At 48.7% G+C, this 27,863-nt stretch overlaps 1 protein-coding gene across 11 annotated transcripts in view; it reads left to right on the top strand.

The window, feature by feature from the left end:
- Positions 1 to 22,122, top strand: part of wnk1b (WNK lysine deficient protein kinase 1b) — a 67,667-nt gene extending 45,545 nt beyond the window's left edge. Inside the window, exons 12-37 of one of the 11 annotated variants that reach the window (XM_076030159.1) lie at positions 1,603 to 3,072; positions 5,333 to 5,425; positions 6,031 to 6,105; positions 7,512 to 7,751; positions 8,279 to 8,343; positions 8,426 to 8,603; positions 8,703 to 8,819; positions 8,932 to 9,036; positions 9,173 to 9,224; positions 9,315 to 9,458; positions 10,475 to 11,354; positions 11,605 to 11,974; positions 12,123 to 12,179; positions 12,858 to 12,941; positions 13,073 to 13,106; positions 13,192 to 13,259; positions 13,509 to 13,820; positions 13,900 to 14,150; positions 14,437 to 14,512; positions 14,592 to 14,721; positions 15,845 to 16,036; positions 16,372 to 16,464; positions 17,799 to 17,840; positions 18,837 to 18,997; positions 19,083 to 19,139; positions 19,494 to 22,122. In XM_076030159.1, the coding sequence (XP_075886274.1) occupies positions 1,603 to 3,072; positions 5,333 to 5,425; positions 6,031 to 6,105; positions 7,512 to 7,751; positions 8,279 to 8,343; positions 8,426 to 8,603; positions 8,703 to 8,819; positions 8,932 to 9,036; positions 9,173 to 9,224; positions 9,315 to 9,458; positions 10,475 to 11,354; positions 11,605 to 11,974; positions 12,123 to 12,179; positions 12,858 to 12,941; positions 13,073 to 13,106; positions 13,192 to 13,259; positions 13,509 to 13,820; positions 13,900 to 14,150; positions 14,437 to 14,512; positions 14,592 to 14,721; positions 15,845 to 16,036; positions 16,372 to 16,464; positions 17,799 to 17,840; positions 18,837 to 18,997; positions 19,083 to 19,139; positions 19,494 to 19,916 (5,769 nt within the window). In that variant the 3' untranslated portion in view covers positions 19,917 to 22,122. Of the gene's footprint in view, positions 1 to 1,599; positions 3,073 to 5,332; positions 5,426 to 6,030; positions 6,106 to 7,511; positions 7,752 to 8,278; positions 8,344 to 8,425; positions 8,604 to 8,702; positions 8,820 to 8,931; positions 9,037 to 9,172; positions 9,225 to 9,314; positions 9,459 to 10,474; positions 11,355 to 11,604; positions 11,975 to 12,122; positions 12,180 to 12,857; positions 12,942 to 13,072; positions 13,107 to 13,191; positions 13,260 to 13,508; positions 13,821 to 13,899; positions 14,151 to 14,436; positions 14,513 to 14,591; positions 14,722 to 15,588; positions 15,747 to 15,844; positions 16,037 to 16,371; positions 16,465 to 17,798; positions 17,841 to 18,836; positions 18,998 to 19,082; positions 19,140 to 19,493 lie in introns of those variants that run through there. The other 10 variants (XM_076030160.1, XM_076030158.1, XM_076030163.1 and 7 more) reach the window with 10 other exon arrangements.
- Positions 22,123 to 27,863: the final 5,741 nt, after the last annotated feature.

The raw sequence follows: 27,863 nt of genomic DNA, 5'->3' as shown, positions 1-27,863 counted from the left end.
AAAAGTTCCTGGTGCGGCCCTTTTGGGCTGGTGTGAATACAAACCAGCGAACTCTGGTGCGGAGCAAACAACCTTTTTACGCGTCACAGGCTTCCGTAGCCACAGCCATTATGGGAAATATTGTTCTGGTTAGCATAGTAGAAAGTTTAGTAGCACGTCGTCGGACCGTCAGGCTAACATGAGTCGTGGTTCAACGTGGAGCAATGAGGAGACGGTTCTTACAAAACGTCTTCGATGTTGCAAAATGGCAAACATCTCCTCATAAAATCAACATTGCATCAAAAGCCTCTGATGCTCCAAATTTCCTGCAAACGCTCGCAACTGTCTGGAAAAAAAAATGATTATGAGCACAACTAGTGCAGCAGGCTGGAGCTCCATGATTGTTTGCTTTCTGTATGTTACCGTGTTACCCCGCCCCAGACCGTTTTGTCCAATGATTGAACGATCTTTGCACACATGTTGGTTTGTTGTCAACTCCTGGGACTCTTGCGAAAATTGCGAAAAGGAACCGCACCAAACCAAAAAAGATACATTGTATTTTGGTCCGGACCAAAGAAAGCGAATTAAAGGACTTTCCTAGTGTGAATACGCCCTGGAAGTAAGAGGACAGCTATTTAAAAAAAAAAAAAAGCCACTTCTCTCAAGTCAAGGCATTTTGAAGTGATATATTCATCTTAAAGACGAGCTCAGTGTTGGAGTTCAGAACCTGCTGTCTCATTCCGTCACCTCTCTAGCTCCCTCGCCTTCCCCCTGCTCAGCCACCACACACACTCCATTTTAATACTGATTGACAGCCTTTGCGCTCTGACTCTGTTCTCTGGTGCAAATCTAACATTGTGCTCATCTGCCGTCACAAACGCTGAATTGTAAAAGTTTTTTTTTTTCTATGATCCAGCAGTGAAGATCTAATGAAAAAGGCATAACCTCTCCACCAGCCTTTTTTAAATAACTGATTAATGCATAAATCTAGTGGCTGAATTATTTGGATACATAATAATTCAACCTTTTTCCCGCAGAAACAAACGCGTATCCGCAGCTCAGGACACCCGATAACGGGTTCTTGAATTATATCCTCCTCCCTGCCTTTGTGTGCATAGTTTAAAGGTCTGCATTTTGCAGAGATGAGCTCTGTAATAAGACAGATTTCCTGTTTGCAGATGCCTCAGGATATTATTTTGCTCAGGTCCCACATTTGGCTGGTCCTCCCTCTGTATTCACTACCCCACGACTTTCCCCCCTGCTCGTTCTGGATGCCTCTCCCAGCTTTTATTACCGTGGCCGTCTTGCTTGCCTCTGCTTTGCATTAGTTTTATCCGTGTTTTACTGTACGTGCTACCTACTTTGCTTCATCACACCATCACTTTTAATGGCCTCTGGGCACGTTCTGTCCTGTCCTGTTCTGTCCTAGTCACATCTGGAAAGAATGAATTTGTTGCTTCGTCTTCTCCTCCTGGTGTTGTCTTGAAATTTCGGTCTTTAACAGCCTGTTTCCCCCCCCCCCTCCATTCTCACGTGGGTCTTGGCTGTGGTTTTCTCTCTCGGTCTGTGTCTCATTTTTTTTTTTTTTTTTTTCAAATCCATTGTATCTCATTGTCACAGCAGCATTCAATGCCACACCCCTACAGCGGAGGAGCAGGAGGAGGAGGGGGAGGAGCTGGAGGCAGCGTGCCTCTCTCGACCCTCCCAGACCCCGCCACCATTATGTACCCCTCCATCCCCGAGCGGCCCGTCTCTTTCTCACCACCCCCCACCGCGCCCCCCAAGGCCTACAACGCGCAGCGGCGCAAGAGCACTTCCATCCTGGAGGCTCACACCAGACACTTCCAGCCCACCTACACTCGATACGGCAGCAGCCTGCACCCCTTCTCGGGCTTGGAGGCTGTCGAGGCCCCCCCTCTTTACATGATGACTCCCGGTTTCGCACCCGCCCCCCAGAGACTCGGCGTCGGGGAGCCGCTGCACTTCCCCGGACAGCCCGACGCTGTGTACGGCTACAAAGACGTGCGAGCCGAGCGCTGCGAGACGGTGAGGAGGCTGAGCCTGAACCAAGCGGCCCTGCTGGACCACTACGAAGCCATGGCGTACGGAGGGTACCCCATGGCGCCACATCCGCTCGGCCACTTGGCCTTCCACCAGCAGCGGCAGGCTGCGGCCGCGGCGGCCAGCTTGGCTTTCGAGCCCGTCCCCCCTCCGCCGCAGCCGGCGTTTCTGCACCCGCACCTCATCCAGAGGATGAGCACGCACAGCCCTGTCCCGCCGACCTTGGCGCCCATGAGCGCGCCCCCCATCGCTCCTGTTCCATCTTCGTCGTCCGACGGCTGCTATGCTCCGGCGCAGCACGCCCCCTCGCCCGCTTACTCCATTTCCGCCCCGCCGGTCCTGGCTGAAGGCCCGCCCCCGACAGGAAGCGTGTTCGAGTTCCACTTGGCCGCTGCCGCTGCCGCTGCCGCCGCTGCAGCGGCCGCCGGGGACCCGGCCCTGCTGGCATCCAGACTGTACCGTGGCCGCAGGAGCTCCATGGACCTCCCGCTGGAGGACAACACCGGAAGCGCGTCGGGCGGATCGGGCACGTACAGCCGTCTGCAGCCGGTGACCGAAGAGTTCTACGCGTACATCAGCCCGGAGCTCCCGCTGCCCCCGGGGAGCCTCCTCCTCCATCACGCAGCCTTAGCCGCCAAAGACAGGAGCCCGGAGCCCTCCAGCGACTCCCTGGCCTCCTCCGACGCCGGGGAGTTCCAGTCACCGCCTCCGCCACCCCTCCTCCACCCCTCGTATGACTCCTCAGCCGCTCAGTCCATCCCCCAGTCATCCTCCGCCACATTCTACGACTCATCCGGCGGAGCATTTCCTTTCGAGCCGCACGGACATCCGCCCTCCATGTTGAACTTCCTGCCTCCCACTCCGTCATCTGAGCTCCCGCTCGTGGGAGCGGCGACATCATCATCCTCATCATCACAGCTGGAGACTCTGATACACAGTGCTTGGGCCCGGCATGGCGGGGTGGTACCAGCTCAACCCGATATGACATACCATGAGTCACTGCTGGCCATGCAGGCTGCTAACCCCACTCTGGTACTAAGTTTAAAGTCACCCTTTGACCTCTGGGTCAGTTACTAGGTAAAAGTATACAAGTTGCTTTATAGCAAAGATTCACAAATAGCTTTTTAATGGAAAAAGTGTTTGAAATGTAGGGCAACACATTGGCTTTTACGGCTTTATGCTGGTGGTCACTTGTGAAACATGAACACAAGACGGCTCATAAAAGATTTAACTCATCGAGCAAAGTGAGTCTTTCGACGTAAAGCAACTTTGACAGTAACTTGACCCGGGAGGCCATTGAAACAATCCCTGTTTTTGTTGATACCCTGCCCACCCAGCTGGCGCTTACTTGTTATCGTGCAGTCTTTGGATCCTATTTAGAAATATTGCGACTGCAACACTAAGTCTGTCTCATAGCCTGCCTTCGTTGTTTGTTGCATTAGGAAAGAAAAAAGGGAAAAAAAAGTTTTCAGAAAGATTTGTGAGTTTTCAGTTTAGACATAATGTCAAGTTCCAGATGGTCTCTTTCTCTCTCTCTCTTTATCTCTCTCTCTCTCTCTCCCCCTCTCTCTGTCTATCGATCTATCTATTGATCAATGGGTGGTAGATGTCTTTAAAGAGTAACACACAAGGTATCCGTGGAGACAGACTCAGTGTTGGAGCGTCTAAGCCACCCTCCCTCTATGTCAATGTTCTGTTTATATATGTCGTTGTGAGTAAGTAAAATTTTGTCTGTATGTTCATATATGAATGTATATGAGAAGCGTGTGTTTGTGGAGGTATACTGTATGCAATGTTCGGTATACTTGTAATTTGGTACGTGTACGAATCCATTCAAGTCCATTTGGTTGAATAGGCCTGGCTCTTTAATCAGTTCAAAAATTATAGATTCATAGATTCCAACATTGTGTTGGAATATTTGGAGCAGTAAAAATTTATTCTGAGACTGTGAGATTTGAAGTCTCGTCTTGTGGGACTTTGTGGATTTGTACCGACAAACACACAGAGACATACAACAAAACCAGAGGGGGCTTAGACAAATGACAAATGAGTCAGAGGAGTTTTCATTTGTACATGTAGAACCCCTCCTGTTGTTTTGTATTACTGTGCTGAAGTTTTGTCAGTTTATTTAACTAATTAATTATTTATTTATTCATTCATTTATTGCAAGTTGTGCAGTTATTTCCTTCTCTCATTGGAAGTCAACACCCCGCACAAGGTTCAAAGGTCACCGTTCATTTCCATTAAACCCTTAGAATGCTGTTATGATCACTGTCAACCCCCCTTTTTCAGTTGCTTTCTTTGAACCGCTTTTGTCCGCCCATGTTTCTTTTTTCTTTTCTTTTTTTTTGGCTTATTCTCTCCCTCACTTCTTCTGTCGTGGCATTTATTTTCATCCCCTCGACTTCCCTTAAATGTGTATTAGAATAGCAGCGATAACTCTGATAGCTGTGTTTGATGGTAGGAAAAGGTAGGTAAAGGTAGTTGGTGCAACGTGCTTGCGTGAAGCTCGACCTGCACTTTTGTGCAGTCGGGCTTTATGACAGGTGGACGGTTGCATACAGCTTTCTAAGGGTTTAGTCATTCTGTAACTGTTTGCTTGCGTCGGTCTCATGCTGCTGCGGCTGAATCTAAGAAGTCAGGCAGGCGCGCGTGACGCTTTGTCTTAATTTCAAACAGGACAGGAAAAACACAGTCTGTCCTTCTGAAGTTAATGACCAAGCAGAAGTGAGATTTTAAAAGTTTCATTTGTCGCCTTCAGCAGTGAAGTTTTGCGTGCGGCGCCATCCGTCCTCCAACTTCTCGTCTGTGGCGTGTTGATTTTGTTTTTTGTTTTGTTTTTTTGGCTAATTAATCACTCAAGGTCTGACCTGCATGTTATGGAATAGAAAAACCCTTTACTCACACCCTGCCTAACTGTCACCCTCCCCCCGTGCTGTACAACTACAAGGTGTATATATGCATACAGTAGAAGTGGGTGTGCATATATCTGTTGTGGCAGTATATTAGCGTGCACACGCGTCGTCTTTGTCCATGCGTGCAAACACAAGAAGGCCAACTAGACCTAGTAACTAGAGCACAGCAGACGTGCCTTGTGTTTGCACTCATGCGCATCAGTCAGTCTGCTCCAAATAGGTTCTAACTTGGGATTTGTGTTTTTCTCCTCCTCTGGCCAATCTTTCTCTCTCTCTGTCTCTCTCTCTCTCTCGTTAACTGACTCCCATCCTCCATCCTTCTGTGTCTCCTCCTCCCCGTCCGCCTTGTCTGTCATTTCCTAAATCTGTCCCTTAAGCAGCAGGTTCAGGCTCCGCCCCCACAGCCCTCTCCAGGACCCCCTCTGGTTCCTGCAACCGCCCAGCCGCCACCTCCTGGGACGCCCCAACAGGTTGGAAACGTCTTAAAACACTAAATGTCACTCTATCTCCTCGGGCCTGCCGCTCTCCTGCCCGCCCTGTGGTCATTCAGCAAACAACTAATCAGATTTGACCGTGTATGAAATTGGTTGTTTTTGACCACATTTGGATTTTCATCATTTGGATTAGTGAAACAGCTGAATCCACCTACTGTAATTACATGCACGTTAAACGGCTACTTCATTTGTCGCACCTCAATCTTCCAGGTAATGTCTCCTGAGTGCTGTCACATGGTGTGATGGGGGGGGGGAAAACACACTGCTGGGTGACTTCCAAGCAGGGAGATTATTCGCATTTTATTGGAGGACATACAAGTCAATTTGATTAAGCGAGTTCCCAGCTGATTTTTTTCCCACATAAACTCTTTCCCATTGCTCGGACACAAGTTTAGCGTTGTTTATTCTCGGCATGCATTTATAGGGACCATTTATAGGGACCAAAAATAAAGTATCAAACCTAAAATGGATATTTGTGCCTATTTTTTAATGTTCCATTTCAGAGGCTATTTTCCCCTCATTATTTTCTTTTTTTTCTCTCTCTTTTCCACTTCTCTCTCCTTCGCTCTCGCTGCGTCCAGGTTGTTCCATCCAATCAGAATGCCGCATCACTCCAGAGTCCCATACACACACCGCTGCCTCAGACACCGGTGCAGGTACGTCGTCGCCACAGTGCTGTTGTGTTGTGAAGTCAGCGTCGCATTCCTGCAGGCTTGCCACCAAACTTGCACCTAATGGCTCATGAATGGAGCAGTTATGCACATTTGAACATTGGTTGAAGTCACCTGTCATCCAGCGGTTGCATTTAAGGTGCAAACCGTTGCCTGTTACGGGTGTTTCTCCTCTACTTGAGGTGCATTTCTACACCGTGGCGAAAACATTGGGCCGCTCCAAAGCCATTCGAACAGAAAAGTGCTTTGATTCCTTTTCATTTTAATCACGTTTCTGGTCAACTGACTGCAGCGGTTATTCAATAAGTCACAATTTAAAAGAGGAAAGCAAACATCCAGTCTTGACCTTTTTTTTTCAGTGTTGTTTTTATTGGACCATGCTGCATGTTTTTGCTCCTCTTGAATTGCTTCTTTTTCTCTCTGCAAGCTCAGTTTTTTTTTTTTTTTTCCTTCTTCTTCTTCTGCCTTTCTGTCTCCGGCTCACTCTGCATGCGACATGTGCTCGTCATCACCGGGTTTGTTTCTGTCTACGTGTGCGTCCGTGTGTGTTTTAACATGACTACTGGTCCCCTGTGCTCGTCCGTTTGCGTGGATATTGCGTGTGTGGGTAAAGTTTTGTGACCTCAGCCCGTCTCCTAGTTTAGAACATCTGTTTCTCCTCTACCAAGTGGCCCAGCTCGGTCTAGTTCAGGTATAATTAGAAAATGGCACACCGTCTGGTTTGCCGTGAATCTGAATCTGCCCCTTCGTGTCTCTGTGTGTGTTTCATCCCTTAGCAACAGTGTGTACGTGTTTTTTTGGGTGGTGGATGAACGTATTTGAAGTCCCTCTTGTATTTGTGCATTTGTTTTTGTCTCATTTTGGTGATACACATCTGGACTCTCACTCCAAACTCTCCCACTGACGATTGTGGTGATTAAGAGCATGTCTTGCAAGTCAATGAGCACATTCCCTCAGTGGTTGACATGGCTAATATGTCCTGGAGCAGCCCGTCCTGGGCAGGTGCCCAGTATGGACACCCACCTTCATAAAGCAATAAAGCCAAAAACATCGACGCTACTCCTGCTCCCCCAGTACGTACAAAGCCATGTTGCCTGTGGTCTGCAGGGATCGCAGTTGTTTGCGGTTGCACTGATGTCACTGTGCTATTTTAAGTGTCGCCAGCCGCTAACTGCCTGGTGGTTGTGTCTTTGCTCTGTGCTCAGTGATGACACTTGTGAAGCCATAAATCACCTCCTTTGATGATTTGCCATCTTTGCTCGGCATCTCCTCACTCCCCTCCCTCCCCTGGCCTTGCTGCTCCCCCTCTTTCCCCTTCTTCCCTCTTTTCTTATTCTTTCTTGTACTTTTTTTCCCCCTGTCTGACTCCCTCCTCTTCCTCCTACTCTCAGCTCAGTGCAGCCGCATCTGCTGCTCCCCTGGTGACCCCACCCGCGCCAACAGTTGTCGTGGCCTCCCCTCCCTCTCCTCGTCCGAGCATTGTTTCCCATCCCCCTCCTCCTCTTCCTCCCCCTACTTCTTCTTCCTCTCCTCCTCCTCTTCCTCCTGTGCCCCAGCCATTGGCCACCGTGGTGCCAATCATCAGTGTAGTCACCGCCCCACCCGACACTCCTATGGATGCTTCTATCCAGGTACTGGGTGGCCCCGAGCCGCCAGGTGGAAGTGTTGTTCCCTGTCCACTCTGTCCGCGTCTGCGGAGTTGAATGGCTAAGTTGTGCGTTTTCATGTTTATATGGCAAAAGTGATGGAAGGAAAGCTGCTAAGAGTGGCCAGTGTAACAGTGTATTAGGCTTGAAGCGAGGTAAAGCAGGCTGCTGCCTGAACGTACTGCCTTTGTGACCCAGTTCATTTGACTCTGCAGGAAAAGGTCCAAGTTGATTTTTTTTTTTAGGAAAAAAATGTTTAGTTTTTGCAATTTATTAAGCTCATTTTTGAGATGCATGAGTTGATTATGATGTTTTAGCAAAATATAATCCAGCAACATTGTTGTTCCATGGTGGTTCATGCTTTTGCTTCTTTTTGCTGATTCTCATTCTGCAGCTTGACTGTGTTCCTCTTCTGTCCACAACTTTATTCTCTTGTGCTCTTCAACGCATCCCGGTGTGTTGCTCACCCTTTCATTTCCCAATGCGCGTGCGTTTTTTTTTTTTTTTTTTAGTCGGCTTTGCCCGAGCTGTCGCAGTCCCAACTCCAGCCGCCTCAGGTTCTCTCCTCTATCGAGAGGTAAGAAATGATGCACGTCGACCAAAGACATCCAGGACTTCACCTACGACGGGTGATTGAACTTTGCAACCCTGAATCTCAGCGGCCACTCCGAGACTTCGGGCCTCAGCGACGGCAACGAGGGCGGAGGAGGAGCGGCAGCGGGGGGAGGAGGTGGAGGTCGCCACGAAGGCCGCTCCGTCAAGCGGCACCAGAGGCGCTCCGTGCGAAGTCGATCGCGCCACGAGAAGATCGCCAAGGCCAAGCTCAACGTCCTCAGCGTAAGAACAAAGCCGGAGGGACTCTCTCCTCTTCCTCTTTGCTAACGAGCCGCCTTGCGAAACGCTAACGCCCCCTCCGCCCACCCATCCTGCATGCAGATTTCCAGCCGAGGAGACCGAGTGGCCGAGTGTCAGCTGGAGACTCACAACAGGAAGATGGTGACCTTCAGGTTCGACCTGGACGGGGACAACCCGGAGGAGATTGCTCAGATCATGGTAAACACACTCTCCTCCTCACTCCTGGTTGGGCCACCCACGGTCAGTCACCCACAGCCTCTGGAGTGCACAGAGTATTGTTGTTATGACACACCAATCACTTTCTGGCCAGGTGGCGAGTGAGTTCATCCTGGAGAGTGAGAGGGAGTCGTTCATCGAGCAGGTCAGAGAGGTCATCGAGAATGCTGATCAGAAGGGTCTGGATGCAAACAAACAGGTGAGTACCAGCTTTTATTCTATGGAGGCTTTCGTGTTTTCTTTCTGTTCCCCAACTGTGGGAAGCAGCGTTGCTTTTTTTCCATGCTGGAAAAAAAACACCAGTGTTTTCTTTCAATATTTACTCATCCCTCTAGATGGCTGGTGATACGGAGCAGCAGATCCCAGCTATATCTGTGCCCATGCCAGGTAAAACCCAGTGACACTGAAAAATAAATACGGTCATGAAAGAAAGCTACTGTTTTTTTTAACCTGATAAATGAATTTGGCTCTTGTCAGACATCCCTCCCAGTGCAACGGCACAAGTGGTTCATTCAGCAGGCCGGAGGTTCATCGTCAGCCCCGTACCTGAAGCCCGGCTGAAGGAACAAATGTTTCCCACCTCTCCTCCCCCACTTTCCACCGTGTCTCCGGCAGAAACAGGTCTGTGTGTGTGTGTGTGTGTGTGTGTGTGTGTGTGTGTGTGTGTGTGTGTGTGTGTGTGTGTGTGTGTGTGTGTGTGTGTGTTGTGTGTGTGTGTGGAAGCGGAGGGGGAAGGGATTTTTAGACATCACAAGAACAACAGAAAACAAGATATATTAAAAATGAGACCCAGGTCGTTTCAGGAACAGCAGCGTAATTATCCTTTAAGGCACACAGAGCAGCCAGTGTGCTTTACCTCACCGGGACTCTTATCTGATTAGCCTGTAATGCTTTTAAAGGAAATTGCGCAAATGTTCTGTCCAAATTCGAGAACATGCTGGTACTCCATGTACGTTGTTTGTGAGATGCTGTGGAATTTTAACATCATTGTGCCAAAGCAAAACATCTTTTGCATTTGACAAACAATGTTTAAAAGCACATTTGTAATGTGTGTGAGCCTGGTTCAGGCAATCCTGTGGAATTACACCAGCTTTTCTTCCACGAGCATCAATTAAATGATAAGGCTGTACAGATCTCAAGAAAACAGCAGATTCATCCTTTTAAACAGATGCAGATCATGATAAGAACAAGACGTCAGTGAGGCAGTTTCAAGGCTAAACATACAGCTAAGATGTCTGAGAGAGTGCAATTAGTGACATCACATGGGGCTGATTTCCAGAACTGTCTTCTCAACATACTTTCAGTAAAGTGGAGCAATCTAAAGTAGTCAAGGAAGAACTTTGGAAAACATTTATAAAGTGAATTTTGCTTAACGTGGGACCTTAAATTTACATATCTATCAACAAACTTTAGCACAATTTTTTTTCCCACGGCTGGAAGGGCAGAACTAACGGACACATGACCCGTCCTATTTTTTATAACTGCACTCATTTCAGCAGTCCAAGTCTTTAGAAACAGGAACTTTTGGGTCAGGCTCAGCCTCACTGCAAACAGGATGAAGTCCGGGGGATTTAAACTCTTTCTTTCTTTCTTTCTTTCTTTCTTTCTTTCTTTTTTTTATTTTCTCTCCCTCTCAGTGCTGCCGGCCTCGGTTCCAGCTCAGACTCCGGGCCAAGGCTTGGCGCTGTCCCAGTCCACCGGAGCCATCAGCTTGCAGCAAGCCTTCACTGAGCTGAGACAGAACCAGTTTGATGCCGGCCCCAGCACGGCGCCGCCTTTCATTCAGTCGCCCCTCCCCCCGCTGCAGCCCGCGGCGCCCTCGGTTCCCTCCCAGGCCGCCAGCGCGGTCACTGCTGCTGCAGCCGCCGCAGTGGATGCCGCCCCCGCCGCCAGTCTGAGCCAGAGGGAGGAGTCAGTGGCGGAGCCCCTCCCCTCGTCCTCCGCCATGCCGGCCGTCTGTCTCAGCCCTCCATGCGCCTCCCCCCCTCCTCCTCCCACCTCGATGAATCAGCCCGTCCTTCAGCCCCAAGCACAGTTCCAAATTTTCGCTCAACCTCAGAACCAATCGGCTGCCGGCGCCGCTTCAGCCCCTCCCACCCTGCCGCCGGCCAGCGTCCCCCCGGCGATGCTCGCCTCCCCTCCCCCCGTCCAGACGGCCCCCCAAGTGTCCCCGCCCTCCTCCTCCCCACCCGCCTCCGCCGAGGTCTCCTTCGACCGCCCGTCAATCTCCCCCAGCTCCTCCACCACCGGGCCCATCCTCGCCTCCTCCTCCTCCTCCGTCGTCCCCACCATGGCCCTCCCGGGACCTCAGCTGGTGCCCCCCGCCGCGCCCCACCCTGGGCCTCCTCCCCCTTCCTCATCCTCCACCTCCTCCCCGCCCTCGTCCTCCTCTGCCGTGGGCCTCCAGCCGGTGACCGCCAACGTCCCCTCAGTGCAGCCGACGCTGGTCCACTCACAGCCCCAGACTGCAGCCCTGCCCGGGCAGACGCACGCCCACTGCGGGGAGTGTGACACCAGGTGAGAGGCGGCCACACACACGTCTCACGCTCAAGTCATCACACAACCTGTAAAATGAAAAAAACGTAAAAACGTGATAGTTCCATATTCTACTGAGCCCTGTTTTTTTTCTCTAGGGTGCCAGCAATGCGCTGCCCTATGTCAATGACTGGTTTCATTTTAGAATATCTTTTGCGTTTTGCACTTTCAGTTTGTGTGTAACAATTAAGGTCAAGATGAATTATCCCCCACCCACTCATGTCTCCTCCAGGTGCGAGGCGTCCGCCGAGTCCCAGGGCAAACCGGACGACATCCAGGCCCTGGAGATGAAGCTGCGCTCGCTCTTCATGGACCTGGGTGGCGGAGTGCCGCACGGCCAGGGCGACGGCGAGCTGGTGCCCGGAGTCTCGGTGGGCGGCACGTCGTCCCCGAAGGGCGTGTGCACGCCCGTCACCACGCCGGTCTCCACGCAGCCGCCCAACGCCCCCCAAACCCCCTCCAGCCTGGCGCTGGGCTCGGCCCCTCCCATCCAGGGCCCCGGAGCTTCTGGCTCCGCCCCCGCGCAGGTAGCTGCTAGCGTTGTGTCCGCCTCGTCCTTCGGCCAGACCACTCCATCCAAAGCGCCCTTATCTAGAGGACCGGTGAGTCACCCCGAGTGACATCAATCACTCATCACTCAGCTGGGCTTTTCTGCCTGCATGCCAACGGTCCCCGCGTCCTTTAAGGCCTCCTCAACAAACTCCTCATTCCTCTTTCGTTTCTCCAACTCTTTCCTTTTCTCTGGACCAGGCCAGCTCTCCTTCCTCAGAACTTCTGCCGTCTTTCCCCGGACCTTGCGTAATACAGGTGTTTCCATCGCTTCTTCTCTGCCTTCAGTGTCATGCAGTGTTTTTTTTTTTCATGGTGGTGATGGCTGTTGTGCGTTTATCATGGAATTCCCACGTCCGCTGTGCAGAAAGGCCTTTAATCCTCGTTAAAAGATTCCTCCCCAGGCCCGAAAAAACAGGATAAATCCACCTGAGGATCCTTTAAGGAGCGCAAAGCTGCATAAGTATTATTAAACAGCGAAGAGGAGCCACTGGTTGTTTTTTTTTTATGCTTTATATGAAGCATGGACAGGAAGTGGGATGAGGGAGCAACTGGATGGCGGCAGACACGACGAGCGCTCCGGAGCGGGAAGCTCGCTCAACTCGGTGCTTCCAGACACTTTTGTTGTGGCTGTGAATGCTGCCGTCCAAAAATAGAGCTCCCTCTTGACTTTGTAGCTCCTTTGTGGAAAAATCTGACCTGCCAAGCAGCGACATCATTTCTCCTTTGTTATGTAACTCTCACTCACTCTCGCTCGACTCCATGAAGAGAATCCCACTGTTTCCAAAGCCCATGTTTCTTTGTTTGTCTTTTTCTTAAGGAATTAACTTTTAATGGCCTCCGAGATTTTCGACAAAAAAAGCAAACTCAACCTTTTGTTCATGAGATGTCATCTCGCGTCTAATTCTTTATTTTTCTCACCTTGTTGTTTTTCAGTCCCAGCAGCCCCTCGAGGACCTTGATGCCCAGTTACGGAGAGCTCTCAGTCCAGAGACAGTTCCCGTCAGCACACATACACAGGTAAAAAAAAAAACAACACACAACACGCATTTGAATTCTCTTCTCATTCTCAAAAAAAAAAAAAAACGTTACACCCTAACATTGTTTGATGTAAATGTATTTGTAAATGTCTCTCTTTGTGCTGAACCCAGGGCTCTCACAGTGGTCTTCCTCCCGTTGGGCAAAGTACGTAATTTCTATTTATCAATGTGTACTTCATGTTTCTGGTGTGTGTGTGTTTGTCACTAACATATTTTAAATTTCATTGCAGTTCCCTTCACTCTGGAGGACGAACCGGCATCCTCGCATGGTCCCGCAATTAGACTGGGAAGATTTCAGGTGAGCCTGAACGTCTTTGTTCACCACGAGGCTCATGGGGGAAATTATCTTTATGTACCTTAAATAGGACAAACTTCAAGCTTGAAATGCGGTGACTAACCTGACAGAGGCACCAGTGAGGCTTCAGTGCCCTCTGTGACATCACTGAGAGCTGATGTCTGGGACTAAATACTTGCATGCATTTTCTTTGAAATGGAGACTTTGTATATATGATCCTCTGATCTCTCATATCTCGAATCTGCCACTCAGGTCTCCTTGGCCACAGAGGCACCTCCTTCCAGGCCGCCGCCCCGCACCAAGTCCTCCTCCGCCACCACCAACACCACCACGTCCTCCTCGTCCACCACGTCCTCCTCCTCCTCCTCTTCGTCCTCGTCCTCGTCCTCCACCCTCTCCAGCCCGGAGAACACTTTGCACAAGGGCTCCTCCACTCCTCTGAAGGTCGGCGGGGACAAGGGAGGAGATGTTGTGGACGGACTCCCTCTGAAGACCCTCCAGCCGTCCCCCATGGCTTCTCCCTGCCCATCTCCCAAGCCCAGTACAACAATCGGAAGGTTCCAGGTACTTCCTGTTTCGTGTGCTGCCATGTGGCCACTTCGGGAAGAGCACAGATTTAAAACTGGGTTTCGTTCACCTTCAGGTTACGACCAATCCTGAGGCCCGTGTGGGCAGGTTCTCAGTCAGCCGAGCCCAGGAGCCTCCACCACCCTCCCCCCAGGCTACTAACGGCCCCAGTGATCCGGGGCCGCTTCTCAGCCCAGACCCGGCCCACAAGACCTCTCTGCCCAGTCTGAACAACAACTCCTTCAACAACTCCTACATCAGCAGCGACAACGACTCCGAATTCGAGGACGAGGACTTCAGACGGGAAGTCCGCCTCCTGAGAGAAAAGCAAGTCACCTTCTGTTCTCCTCCCTGACTTTCCCCCGTTGTTTTTCTGTCCTCATGACACCTTTTCTTGTTAAAAAAGAAATAAAAAAACATGAAAGTGCTGTGAGGAAAACCACTCCAGTCCAGTCTTCACTCTCACCAAGTCCGTCCTTCTCTGGGCGTGAAAGAATGAGATCAAGAGTCCTTAAATAAATGTTGAGCACTTTCTACTCCAACTTTCTCCCCACTCCCCTTTTGCCTGGTTGTTTTTTGCTTTTGTTTTAACATTTCCTCCTTTTACCATCAGGCACATGCGTGAGATTCAGGCCCTGCACAGCCGACAGAAGGAGGAAATAGACTGCCTCTTCACCAAGCTCGGAAAGGTAGCTGGCGTCTGTGACACCGCGGTGTGCGTGTTGAGCAAACCTGCAGCTAACTGCTCGTCTCTCGGCCGCCGCCCAGGTCCCACCTGCCGCTGTGCTCCCGCCCGTGATCACCCTGACCGGCAGGAGGAGACGACCGACCAAAAGCAAATCCTCCAAATCGTCCAGAACCAGTTCTGCACACAGCAGCAAGAGTCAGTTACAGCCAGGTGAGCGCTCGTCCACATTCCGCTCCCCCCAGTGGTTTTAACTTGTTACTCACCAGACTGTGGCTGTGTTTTCCTTTTCCATTTTAATTAGGCTCATTTAATTACTTCCATCTCCCTGACAAATACTTCAGATGACTTCAGACTTTATTGTGACATAAACACAGACTCATTTCCTGGAGCTTGATTGTCAGTTTGACTACCACTATTATTAATAACATCCCAATATGGGCCCTTTTAAAGTTTTTGAAAGTCATTGGGAACAACACCCCCCACACCCCCCCCCCATCTTGGAAAGATGTTCACGGCTGTGAGGCCGTGAAGATCTTCTTCGTGACAATCCCCCTCATTTCATACAGCAAAAGATTTACGGTTTTACTTGGCCTCATTTGACTCAGTGTAAAATGAAAAGAGACATTGTTCTAATTTTCTTCTTTTTCAAGTTTAATCATCCCAGAACTTTTCTTTATGATCTCCAGAACTCTTGAAATACACCCGCTTCAACTAATGAGCTAGTATTCCCAGATAAACATCCAGCTAAATTCACTTTTTCAACATTTTTGTACAACAATATTGTCTGAAAGAGGCTCACCGGGAGTCTAGAGTGAATAATACAGATTTGAAAAGTAGCAGAGGAAATGGATCCACGCTGTTGTACTTGTTCAGTGTTGTTTTTCGTGTTGTTGTTTTTTTTGGGGGGAAAGCACCTCGAAGTGCACTGCGCTGCCTAACGTCACCACCGTCTCTCTGTTTATGCATACATGTGCACATGTGTGCGTTTTGTGTGTGTGTGTGTGTGTGTGTGTGTGTGTGTGTGTGTGCGTTTATCTGCTTGGTTTTACGTGCATGTGGGTGTTACCGCTGGAGCAGACTCGGAGCTACAACACTTCTGACTGCTTTCCCCCATCTTGTCTCTCTGTGTGTGGGTGTGCGTGTATCTATGAACGGTGGCGGGCGTCTCATCTCTCCGTTATTGATCTGTGTGTGTGTGTGTGTGTGTGTGTGTGTGTGTGTGTGTTCACGTCTTTTCCCCCCTCCTCCCTCCTCTCCCTCTCCCACCTTGCTGTCTATATCCTCGCCCTGCTGTCCCCCTCCTGCTTCTCTGCTTTCCGTGCCATCTCTCCAGGCAGCACTTTATCCGCCCAGAGCGTCCCCGCCATGTACCCGGGCCAGCTGGCCGCCTTGGCCCCGGGCGGAGGGGCCAACCCGGGCGCCCCGCTCCAGCCGCTCAAGCCCTCCGCCTCCAGCAACAACCTGTGCTCGGCCTACACCAGCGAGGGGGCGCTGTCCGTCCCCAGCCTGTGTGCGCCCACCCCAGGTAGGACCCTCGGCCTGCGGGGGAGGGGGGAGTCGGGGGTTGGGGGTTGGGGGTCCCCGAGCCTATGCGGAGATCGCGCCCTTTGACCTGCTCTCGCTTCCTCACACTGAGATGCACCTCTCTCTCTCTCTCTCTCTCTCTCTCTCTCTCTCTCTCTCTCTCTCTCTCTCTGTGCAAACACAACTGTGACGGCTAACGGTTGCACTCTTCCTGTGTGCCCCCCCCACACCCCCCCCCTCCTCCTCACTCGTGTCCTCTTCACCTCCTCTGCCTGTCCTGTGCTCCTCTGCTCTCTCTCTCTCTCTCTCTCTCTCTCCTCCCTCACCCTCCTTCAGGCTGTGTAAAGTTCAGCTGGGGTTCGGAGCGTTTGGCCCTCAAGCCTGGCGGCAGAAGGACGCGCTTTCTGAGTACGCCCTGCTTGGCTCTTTGTGTGTAACGCTTTACATTTCTTTGCTCTTCTCTTTTGTGACTAGTCGTCCTCGTTCGCGACCTCTTTTCCTTTCACTCCTGCATCAGTCGTGGACTTCCTGCGGGTCTTGTTTCTCCCTCAACCAGGAAGACCCCGTCCTCGTATTATTGCGAGTGTTTCTGACTCTAATCCCCAGTAGATTAGTGTAAAAATGAAAAAACATAATACCAGCAGCAAAATAATTTTTCTATTGGCTGAATTCTGCTCCTAAGAGGTCAGTTACTCTGAATCTTCCACATCTTACTGACTCTGAACTGAAAGATTGTTTCATGTGAATTTTGACTCCAAGTACGGTGAAAGAAAGAAAGGCCGGACTCAGAACTTGAAAATTTTCTCAGTTTCAGTTCCCCCCCTTTTCTTATTTGTTTCAAATAAACCTGATTTATTGCTGTGACTCAGAAAATGTCCTGGCAGTTTTAGAAATACTGTGCTTCCAATTTCATTTATAACTTGTCCCCCCCCTCCCCTCATAAAAAAAAAGATCTCTCTTGATTTTTTAACCTTGATGAGACATCTACTAGAGTTTTTTTTCACGTGTTAATGCCTGTGGACCCTCTGCAGCTCGAACCCTTTTCTCTCCCAATCCCCCACAGCACTCCTTCCTAAACCACCACCTGTCTCTCACCCATCCCTGCATCACTGCACAGCCAGGAGGGGAGAGAGACAGACATGGGTCGCACTGTTAACGCCATAAATTACCCTTGAGAAGTTGAGAAGAGATGTATTCATTTATCCTTTAAATGAAAGACTGTTTGGCAGTGTTGATCCCCGACGCAGACCCAGATCTGGATTGGCCCTGTGAGCTGTAGAGAGAACTCAGAACCAGGAGGTTTGTTGCCCAGAAGCATCTTCTAGCCGCAGTCACACAGTGACTCTCTGCAAGTGCAGTTTTACTGCAAGAGCTTTCCAAAAGTTTCAAAGTGTGCTTGAAAAACAGTTGTGGGCTTTCAGGCTCTCAGCTGTTCTGTTTTTGTTTTGTTTTTTTTCTTTTAATTTGCTACATGCCAAACGTACCAAACTCTTGTTCTTCCATCTGCAATAGCCTGTTTCCCCACCAGATGGCGCTAAATCTCACACACAGTGGGCCTTTAAGTTCCACGTCAAACCATTAACAAGTGCCTGCTGCTGTGGCAGTTGTTGATGTTTTTGGGCAACTTGCCTTCAGAAGAGTAGTTGGTGGGTTTGGGGGTCTGCATTGCACTGTGTTGTGGTTGTGGACTCGTGTGCTTGGGGGGGTTTTAACTCTCACTCTCTCCCGATCCTCCGACTCGTTTGTCTTCCGGGGCCGCGCAGGGAAGATGGTGAAAAAAGTCTGCCCCTGCAACCAGCTCTGTAGTAACTATCTCTCTTTTTGCTCTTTCCTCCCTCCCTTCCTCGCTCCATCCTTCCCTACCGCCTCCGTCTTCCATCCTCACCCCTCCTCCTCCTCCTCCTCCTGCTCCGGAGATCGGCTGCGATCTCTCGGATCCCAGCTTGGGACATCAGTTCGGCTCAGTCGCTTCCGTTGGGACTGAAGTGACTGACCCGACCTGGCGGCACGGACTCGGCCACGAGTTGCATGCGTCCCTCCTTCCCGCTCACGCACGCTAACACACCTGGACGGCTGCTACTCAGTCGTGCACCCTCCTGCTCCTCTCCTCACTCCTCGTCCTCCTCCTCCGATTTATTTGGCATGACGTGGCTCGTCGTGTAGTTTCCACCGGCTGATCCTTGGATATCACGCCTCTGCTAGAAGAATATTTGATTTTGAATCATCATGCAAATACTGCCTCATTGGTCCAAACCAGCAGAGAGAGCTGCACTCTTTCACCCTCTTAGCATTTCTGGCAGCTCTGTGCTGACGTGCAGAAAGGATTCCTGCTGATTATGGCGTACACATGCAAATTTCCATTCCATTTGCCCTGTGAACAGGCTTGGCTGCGTGCAACGTCGATAGAGTGCCATCTAGTGGTCAGGCTGTAATAAACCGCAAGACTGACTCATCCCAGAGGTCGTGACTGCACACAGATACGATGATGCAGTCTGACGGAGGTGTGGAATTTGTCCGACCCCGACTTGGTGTCAGAACGACGCCTGAGCATCGCCGAACTCTCATATTGCCATCATTGCCGTCATTAAGACTTACCAGTCGTAACCGGACATGCTGACCCACCATCAAACCCAGTCCGTCACCATGTTACAGCCCATTTTAACGGTCGCCCCCTCCCCCCTGCCAAGGGAAACGCATTTCCATTCGACCCAGTCAACGTCGACGGTCGCTGTGCGAACGGAATCTCACGTTTCTCTCTGCTCCTCTTCCTCCTCCCTTGTCTCCCCCCACCCCTCCGACAGGGACGAACAGCACCAACGCGGTGGGTGGCTCGGGGGGGTTGTCCCAAAGCCAGGGGGGCTCTCAGTGCCTGTCAGTCCCCCAGCAGAGGAAAGGAACCTTCACCGACGACCTCCACAAGCTGGTGGACAACTGGGCCCGGGACGCCATGAACCTCTCGCAGGTGGAGGCTCGCAACTCTTTCAGCAGGGATTAATGACGCGCCAGTCCAGCCGGGTTCAAATGTTCCATTTTGTCGTTTTCATCAGGGGAAGAGGAGCGCCAAACAGCTGCAGCAGGCCCCGGCGCAGGGACACAGCTATGAGGTGAGTTCAAAATCAAGCCAATTCAAAAATCCTTTAATGTCATTGCCACAGGTAGCTACAGCGAAATGGGTTGAGCTCTCTGCCCATAGGGCAATAAAAAAAGTAAGAAAAGTAAGTCATAAGATTGTAAGTACAAACAATTAGGAATAACAAGTTTAAAACATTAAGAGAGTAAGTAAATAAGCATGTAGAAATGACCATGTACAACAACAGATTTCAGATGACAGCTAGGATAGGGGTCAGGTGTTTAGTAGCCTGGTTGCCCACAGGTGAAAGCTGCCTCTGAGTTTTGATCCAGGAGGTTTAAATCAGCTGATTCATGAGCAAATGACTTCAAACCGACTCGTCCTGCAGGTCATCCAGTCGGCCAGTCTGGGCAGGAAGTTCTCCGCCCCCAGCCAGCTGTGCGCCAGTACCATTGGAGGCTCCGCCCACCTGCCCGCCAACCCCTCCACCGCCACTGCTACCTCTCTGGCCGCCCGCAAGGGCTCCCTGTGCCCCCCCGCCCCCGCCTCCTCGGCTCCGCCCCAGTTCGTCCACTACGCCCCCACCGCTGCCTACAGCGCCGCCCAGTGGTCTGGTCCGGTTCACAGCCTGTCGGCGCCGCAGTCAGGACCTCTGCTGGTCAGCACCTCCCAGCCCCTGGGACCCTACCCCGCCACTGTGGGCAGCCAGGGCCAGATCCCCGGCCAGGGGCCCCTCCAGGGTTTCCACCCGGCCAACACACTGCAGAAGTCCGTGAGCAACCCGGGAGGACCCAACCTGAGGACCACGTAGGGCTGGGGGTGAGGGCCGGGCCTGGGTCCCGGCCCGACTGGACTGGACTGGACTGGACTGGTGTCGAACAGAGTGCCGTGGGCTCCAACTCCCCCTCCCCCTCCCCCACCCCAGGCAGTCACACTATCCCCCCCTCCCTGCTTGTAGCAGCAGCAGCCTGCCAGACGCTTCAAGGAAGACATAGAAAAAGAGACGGGCGTGTGCGTGTGTGTACGTGTGTGCAATGTTAAAAGGCCAAAGAGGATTTGACAGGGTGACACGGTGATAATGGTTTTACTTGTTTTTTTTGTTTTGTTTTGTTTTTGTGCGTGCAGGCAGGTACGGCTCAAAAGATCCAAATGAGCAACACCATCGCTCTGTGTGGACGTTGGAGGAAAGTCGTTGCAAGGCACCTTTAGTCAAAGTGGCACCTCATTCGTCGCTCTCGTTGCCAAACAAACAAAAGCAAATGTGCGCCATTGCATTTCTCCAGTAGAAAGCCCCCCCCCCCCCCCCCCCCCCCCCCCCCCGCTGAAGTGAGCCAGCCGGTGAACACCTGGCTGAGCGTGATCCAAAGTCCCGCATCAGATGATGCGCACGAGGCTGCGTCACTTCAGAAAGAAGAACCGTCAAAAGAAGACTTATGGCCCATTCGCAGCCCGGCAGGGTTGTTTTTTTTGTTTTTTTTTCCCATTATAATTCCTCACCATTAAAAGCACAAACGCACATTTAAAAAAAAAAAATCAGAACGCCCAGAGCCTTAGCAAAGTTGTTTTTTTTGTCTCGTCGGATTGTGATTAAAAACCGTGGAGAGAGAAGAGAAAGTAGGCGAAGAGGGAAAGCCTTTGGTTTAAACAGCAGGCCGGCTGCTCATCGCTAACAGAGACGCCTCCTCCCTCCTGCCGCCTCCCTCCATCCTCTTCTCCGCTCGTCTGCCGTCGGTTGAAGCAATAACAGCTTTTCAGAGAGCAACAATAACAACATCAAAAAAAAAAAAAAAAAAACGGCCCCAACAATACAGGAGTCTGCGTTAAAAAAAAAAAAAAAAAAGTGGCCTTGCGATCACAAATTCTCTGTACAGGTGTTGTCTGTCGATTTTTTTTTTTTTTTTTTTTTTTTTAGAATGTCATACATTGATGATTCCATTTTGTTGTTTTGTTTGTTTGACTTTTATTTAAAAAAAATTTTGGGGGGTTTGGGTTTGGTTTCGCTTGCTGCCCCCGAAAACATACATACACAATTACACAAACTTGATGCACGAGACATTCAGACACACACACACACACACACACACACACACACACACACACACACACGCAGCCATGCACAAACACGTGTAAATAGATGCACCTTGTTGGAGGCGCAGTAGCCCTTTAACGCGCACCCACAGACTAATGCCTCAGTGCTTCTGTTCATCCTTAGGCTGGTTCTCAGCGTTTGTATTGAAGCGGTTGCGATGTACATTGTTGACATGATTGTTGTTGTTGTGAATGATTATTCTATTTAAAGCAAACGGAGAGAAAAAAAAGAAAAGAAAAAACAAGAGCGCGTTCTGTCAACGGACCTGTTCATATGCGCTCACATCGGCGTCCGATGTGGAAACACTGTGATTATTATTGTCGTTTTTATTTTACATCCGCGGTGTTGTTGGACAACATTCGTTTCTCTCTCTTTCTCAACTTTTTTTTTCTTCTTCGGGTGAAATGTCGTGAAATGTTAAAATGCAGAACGACGGTGTTCAGAGAGGGGGTGAGGGGCTGCTTCGGGGGTCCTCTCACTTTCAATTTGCTGTGTTTCGGAAACGGATTCTCATCAAAAATGTGAAAAAAAAGAAAAGAAAATGGGGTGGGGGAGGAGGGTGAAAAAAAACAACAAACAAAATCCCTCAGCCAATAGCCGTCCTGGCTCCAGTCGCCGGGGACTTGATCTGAAAGCGATGCCTTACTGACAACACATCACTTCACTTCTGGGTTTTTGAAACTGAAAGACCCCCGGGGCGGGTTCTAAAGGCAAAACGGGGTTAAGGGCAGGACGGTCGATACCTTGGTAATAAAATGAAAAAGCTAGCTATTTTTTTTTTGTTTGTTTGTTTGTTTGTTTCTTAATACAGTACTTATATATCAGACACTTTAAACAGCCCTCTTCCTCCCTTCCTCCCCTGGTTTTGTCAGATGAATGTGAATGTATGAACCAACGGTGTCCATTTCAATGTACTTGAAAACAGTAATCTGTCTTTTATCTCTCTCTCTCTTTTTATTTGCTTTATGATTGGATGTGTCCCCTCCCCTCTATCCCTCCCCTCCCCCAGTGCCTCCAGTCAGCACCGGTGGGGACCTATTAGTGCCTTGCTTACTTCCTGTCGCGTGTCTCCTCGGGGAGTTTGGTTGGGTGGCTGGAGGACTAATGGAGGGTGGGGTGGGGGAGGGGAGGGGGTTACAGTAAGCACACTTAACAGCATGTTTTGGGAGTGTTGGGGTGTCGCTGGGTGAACACGGTGTTGGCGGTGGGTCGGGAATGATTCAGAGTTTTGGTTGTTGTTGTTTGGGGGTTAAAGATGCTCTTCTTGCTTCGAGCTGCTTCAGAGTTTGAAACCCCGCCCACTTCACCCCGAAAAAGGAAGAGGGATGTTTTCGCATGGACGCAGAGATTGAATATGAAAGTGGTTATGCAACTCACCAAGGCGACGGCAGACGGAGAGAAGATTATTTTAATCAGTGCCATTTTCAGGGTTTTAAATGTAAATATATTTGCGGGGGAGGAGGGGCGAAAGTATAAAAGTGTGGGGGGGGGGGGGGGGGGGATTTATTTTTTCAGTTTATGGAGAGAGATATTGAAGATTGTATCTGAAGCTTGGACCACTCTGTACTTAAAGAGGTGCAGGATACAGTCGGGGACATTTTCCCCATCGCAAAACTTCTCATCCGTGTTTGAAATGAACAAAAACGTGAGAGCCATCCACTGTTATTCTGCCGAAACGGTACTGACCGGATGTCAAGCGCGCATAAATAAAAGCTCAGCCAGTGCGCAGTTTGGGCGACAGCTGGGTGCTTGTAAATCACATTTAATTGACGAGGACCAAAAAGTGACCCAAAAGGTGACCCTGCAAAAGTAATCCAGCTCTTGCCAATGTATATATATATATATATATATATATATATATATATATATATATATATATATATATATATATATATATATATATATACATATATATATATATATATATATATACACACATATATATACATACATACAGTATATGTGTATATATACATATACGTATATATATATATATATATACATATATACGTATATGTATATATACACATATACTGTATGTATGTATATATATGTGTGTATATATATATATATATACGTATATGTATATATACACATATACTGTATGTATGTATATATATGTGTGTATATATATATATATATACGTATATGTATATATACACGTATGTATATACATATGTGTATATAAATATATACACAGGGTCATACATATATATATGGCTGTTTGAGAAAAGAACAACAAAATTGTTGCGTTGTTTTATCATTTTGTTATCATTTGTTGACTCTTCTTTCCATGGATGAAACAAAAGACACATGGGCGTCGCAGTGGTTGAGGCGAGGCTGCTGTGCTTGATTGTACCAGTTGTAACGATGGTGGAGTGAAGTGATATTTATTAGTCAGCCTGTCCTCCATTTTCACTTGTCACATATCCGGTACAAAGTTAAACAGTTGGAACAGTATGTTTCTTTTTCCCTTTTTTTTTATTTTTTTTTTAATTGTCCTTCTGTGCTGGATGCACCCAGAAAGCACCGAGGCGACTCTGGAGAGTTTGTACAAACAGGTGGATGTTCTGGACGGTGAAACTTCTAGATGCGACACTTTTACTACTAGGCGAGTTTGGTTGAAGCTGTGAATAATCGTTGAGCCACTTTTGCTATAGTTCATCACTTCTTTTTTTTTTCTTTTCTTTTTTACCGCTACTAGAAGGCAAACCCTTTAATGATGACACCGACTCAGTGCCATGTCATGTCAGAAAGTTGCATTCACTGGCTTTTTTTCAGTAGTTTGGTTGCCAGATTAGTTTATTTCCCCTCCACTTTGCAGTTGCTGGAGTCTCAAATAGTTTTATTCTTCCCGCACAGTAGAATTTTGAGGAGACTTTGACGTGTCTTGACTTCATCGCCGCCAACGGTTCAATGTTACAGTGTGACATCAGAGATTACAGAGTGATAGTCCACATCCAAGGTGCAATGGTAGCCGAGGTTCATAACGTAGTTCTAGTGTAGGACTTTTACTGTGAAAAGGTTGAACATTTTCTCTGGAGTTGCAGTGGAAAAGTAGTTGTTGTTTTTTTCTTTTCTTTTCTTCTGGTGAATCGCTGCAGTGATAGTCGTCATCAAACTAACGTTCTTATCGCACCTCTTGCCTGTTTAGGACTCATAAGGTCGTGCTTGTTGCTGTAGTGGCCTCATGTGAAGTAGTGATGCCTTTCAGACACACACACACGCACGCACACACACACAGATTCACCCTTCATGCCGCTTGCTTCCTGTTGGATGTTGTGTCTCAGGCGCAGCGACAGTTTCCTCCTGCAGACTGTTACTAAATATTCTGCGCTCTCCAACGCTTTCACATTTATTCTTTTGATCTCTTGTTTTTATCAACTGTTTTAACATCTCTAGTGACATCTAACTTAATTCAATGGTTTTCTTTTTTTTTTTCTTCTTCTTCTTCCTGTATTGTGTTTGACATTGTACAAAGTGGTTGGGTTACAAAACAAAAAAAAAAAACACACGGATGAATGAATGCAAAAAAAAAACACAGAAAAGAAATACATGTAGGGAGTCATCTGCAGCCTTTAAAGGTATGTTTTGCACTAAGTATAGAGTGTTCAAGCTTCATAATAAATAAATAAAAAAAGAGTGCGCTTTGCGCTACAATACGGTGAAATTTGTTACTTTATTTGTAAAAACTTAATAAATAAAAGTTGTTTAAATGAATACAAGTGTGTGGACTTGTGGGTGTGGCGTTGAAATGTACCCTTGTCTCTGGTTGCTGCTGTGTAATTTGTGGAATACTTGAGTCTGATTAAAAAAACACAAATCTAGATCCAGGCAAATAAAGGTGAAAAGGTAAGGAACAGCGTTAAAAATAAAATACTGAACTAGTGGTTAATGGAAAATAAATTTTGATGGAAAATAGAAAAAAAAATGGAAAATTGGTCTTAGTTATGTCGGCATCAATGGGGTGCCTTCCTTCCCCGCAGTACCACCGTTTCGTCACATGGTGGCGACAGGTGCGCAGGTCGAAGCGTAAATCCGGCGGCCTCCTAGTACCTTTGTCACCGCGGGCCCCTGAAGAGTAAATGTGGCCTCGCAGGAAGGAAGAGAGGAAGGAAAAAGAGGTTTAGCCGCGCACTCAACAATGTTTCCATCACGCGCGTTTCCTGCTCGGATATGAACACTGCACGACAAAGAGAGAGAGAGAGAGAGAGATTGGCGGTTGGTGGTTTTAATAACATTCAACAGACCTTTCAGATTAAAATTATTAATCAGATTAAAAATTATTTATGAATTCAAATGCCCTGAATTTTATTTCACTTTCATTAATCGAGAGGCTTATATTTCGTAAAAATATTTCATATTTTCATAAACTTTGAAAAAAGCAAAAGTTGAAACACAATTAAAAAAAAAAAAAAAAAGATTTCTCTTTCCTCTTCATGTGGACGTCAACCAATTGCGAGATTGGAAGGAGAAGATTATGTTCAATGTAAATAATAATTATTATTATTATTATTATTGTTACAAATAATAATTTATTTTTAATTTTCTAATGAATATACATGCTTCTCCGCTTAGATCCGTTGGAGGAGGGAGGAGGGAGGTGCAGCCATCTTCACGACAGAGGTGCAAGTTCACATAAACGCACACCAGCCGCACATGCACTTCTGTGTTTTACCACAATGGATGCAATGCACCACCAGCCAGCCCAGGCTGCTGCAGGGCACCACTGACAAGACACTCTACTGCAGAGTGACACATCTGTGATTCACATACTTACTTTGACTATTACCTATAATTAGTTGCAAGTAAAACCAGTCTGATCACACAACAGACGCTACTTCCCCAGCGTTATTGAACCTTTCTTCACAAAAGAAGGTTATGTAACACACAGCAGCTATTAGGCGTAAAACAGCATGCGGCCGTGCATCCGTGGCTGATTAGGTGCTATTGAGAGCTGCTCCTTCACGGCCTTTATGCTGTACTGATGCATGATGGGATGAAAGGACACTGGAGGGTGGGTGGGGGTGTGGGGGCGGTGGAGAGCAGGGTCCTCGGGTGAAGAGCTACAAAGTGTCTGCGCTTTGTTGTGCTCTAGATTTTGCATTCATGTGTTCTGTTTAGAAGCCGGTTTTTGCTGCTAGTTTTTTTTTAAAAAATAGGATTTTAAAATCTGCAAAGTCGATTGCCATCTTGACATCGTCTCTGCAACCAGGTCGGACTTTAGAAAACCCTGCTTTTGCTGATACGATACAGGAAGTGGTTGAAAGGTTTTTTCCAACCAAAGTGAGACGATCGCAGCGGCAGCGGCGCGCAAGGGTTTTTTGTTTTTTTTGTTCTAATAGCCGCACTGACACCAACTCCTCCGGACGCCTGTTACGCAACTTTTTTCAGCCTCCTGAAAGTTTCCATGTGGGCCTAACAGGACTGTGTGTGTGTGTGTGTGTGTGTGTGTGTGTGTGTGTGTGTGTGTGTGTCTTGATGTGTTTACTAAACAGGAGAGTAAATCCACATGTCTCTCAAAGGTAACAATCTTCAATTCTGCCAAAGGCACTTGAAAATGTCAAAGGTCATCTGAAGTATTACTGTGAAGGATTTCACAACACGGTTAAAACTGCACAAACTTTTTTTCTCCCTCCCCCCGATTCACCGATACAACCTTGAACCGGGCTGCAGGTGGAGGTCGCAGAGTTCAGACCAGGGCGTTAATGAAGTGGAACCTGGGGCCGACGGACAGAACGCAGGGGAGTGTTTCACCCACGGTTTTCCACTCTGAACATTGTGAACATGATTTGTAATCTTGCCATGTTTTGGTGTCATCAAGGGTTGTGTAGCTGTGTAAGCAGAGGCTGCAGGCTGCAGGTTGGCCGATGTGGGCCGGCGTGGCTGTTCACACAGTTTGAACAGGGCTGCGGGGACGCTGCATGCTTGGATTGTGTGTTTGTCGCTCGCCGCAACCTCTTCGAGAGCCCTCGTGCACCTGTGTTTATGCTCTTTTTTGTTTTGTTTTGTTTTGCTGTCTACATATGTTCTTGTACGTTTAAACCAAACCCCCAGACTCCAAGATGGCGGCCCTTTCATTTCAATGAAGTTGCTCCTCCATGCGCATATACCAAAAAAGTTTTTGACTTCTGCATGAACGGGCCCATAGAGCATGCACGGTAGTGTCACTTCCCATCACGCCTCTGTAACTCACATGATCTATTTATCAATTTTTTTTAAAGGACTAAAAGATCATAAGTGAAAAATCTACAATAGAAAGATTTGCTAGGAATCGCGTTTCAGGTCCCAGTCGTGCTGTCAGCTGTTTGAAATGCGTTTGTTTTTGTATTGCGGTCTATGGGGAAAATACTTTTTGGGCCCGTGGGATGTTTTTTGCCGCAGTACCTCGAGTGGCAACTGGGAAAGATCGACGTGCCGCCATATTGCCAATCCGGTATCCAGTTCTTATAATACTGTACATCCATGGTTGAAACAGACTGGATACAATGGAGACGAACGGCCTGCCCGACCCCTGAACCATAGCTGGAACAACATTCTGCTTCTCCCCCGCACTGAAGAACACAGCTGAACTCTGCCTCATCTTAAAGAATCCCACACGTTTAAAAGTGAAATCACAGCCGCTGCTAACAAGCGCCTCATCCTGCACTCCTGTCCAGGCCCGGATGC

This window comes from Nelusetta ayraudi, unplaced genomic scaffold, assembly GCF_046127955.1.
Source record: "Nelusetta ayraudi isolate G7.1 ecotype Tasmania unplaced genomic scaffold, CSIRO-AGI_Nayr_v1 ptg000027l, whole genome shotgun sequence".
Lineage (NCBI taxonomy): Eukaryota > Metazoa > Chordata > Actinopteri > Tetraodontiformes > Monacanthidae > Nelusetta > Nelusetta ayraudi.
This window is presented reverse-complemented; position numbering and strand designations above follow the sequence as displayed.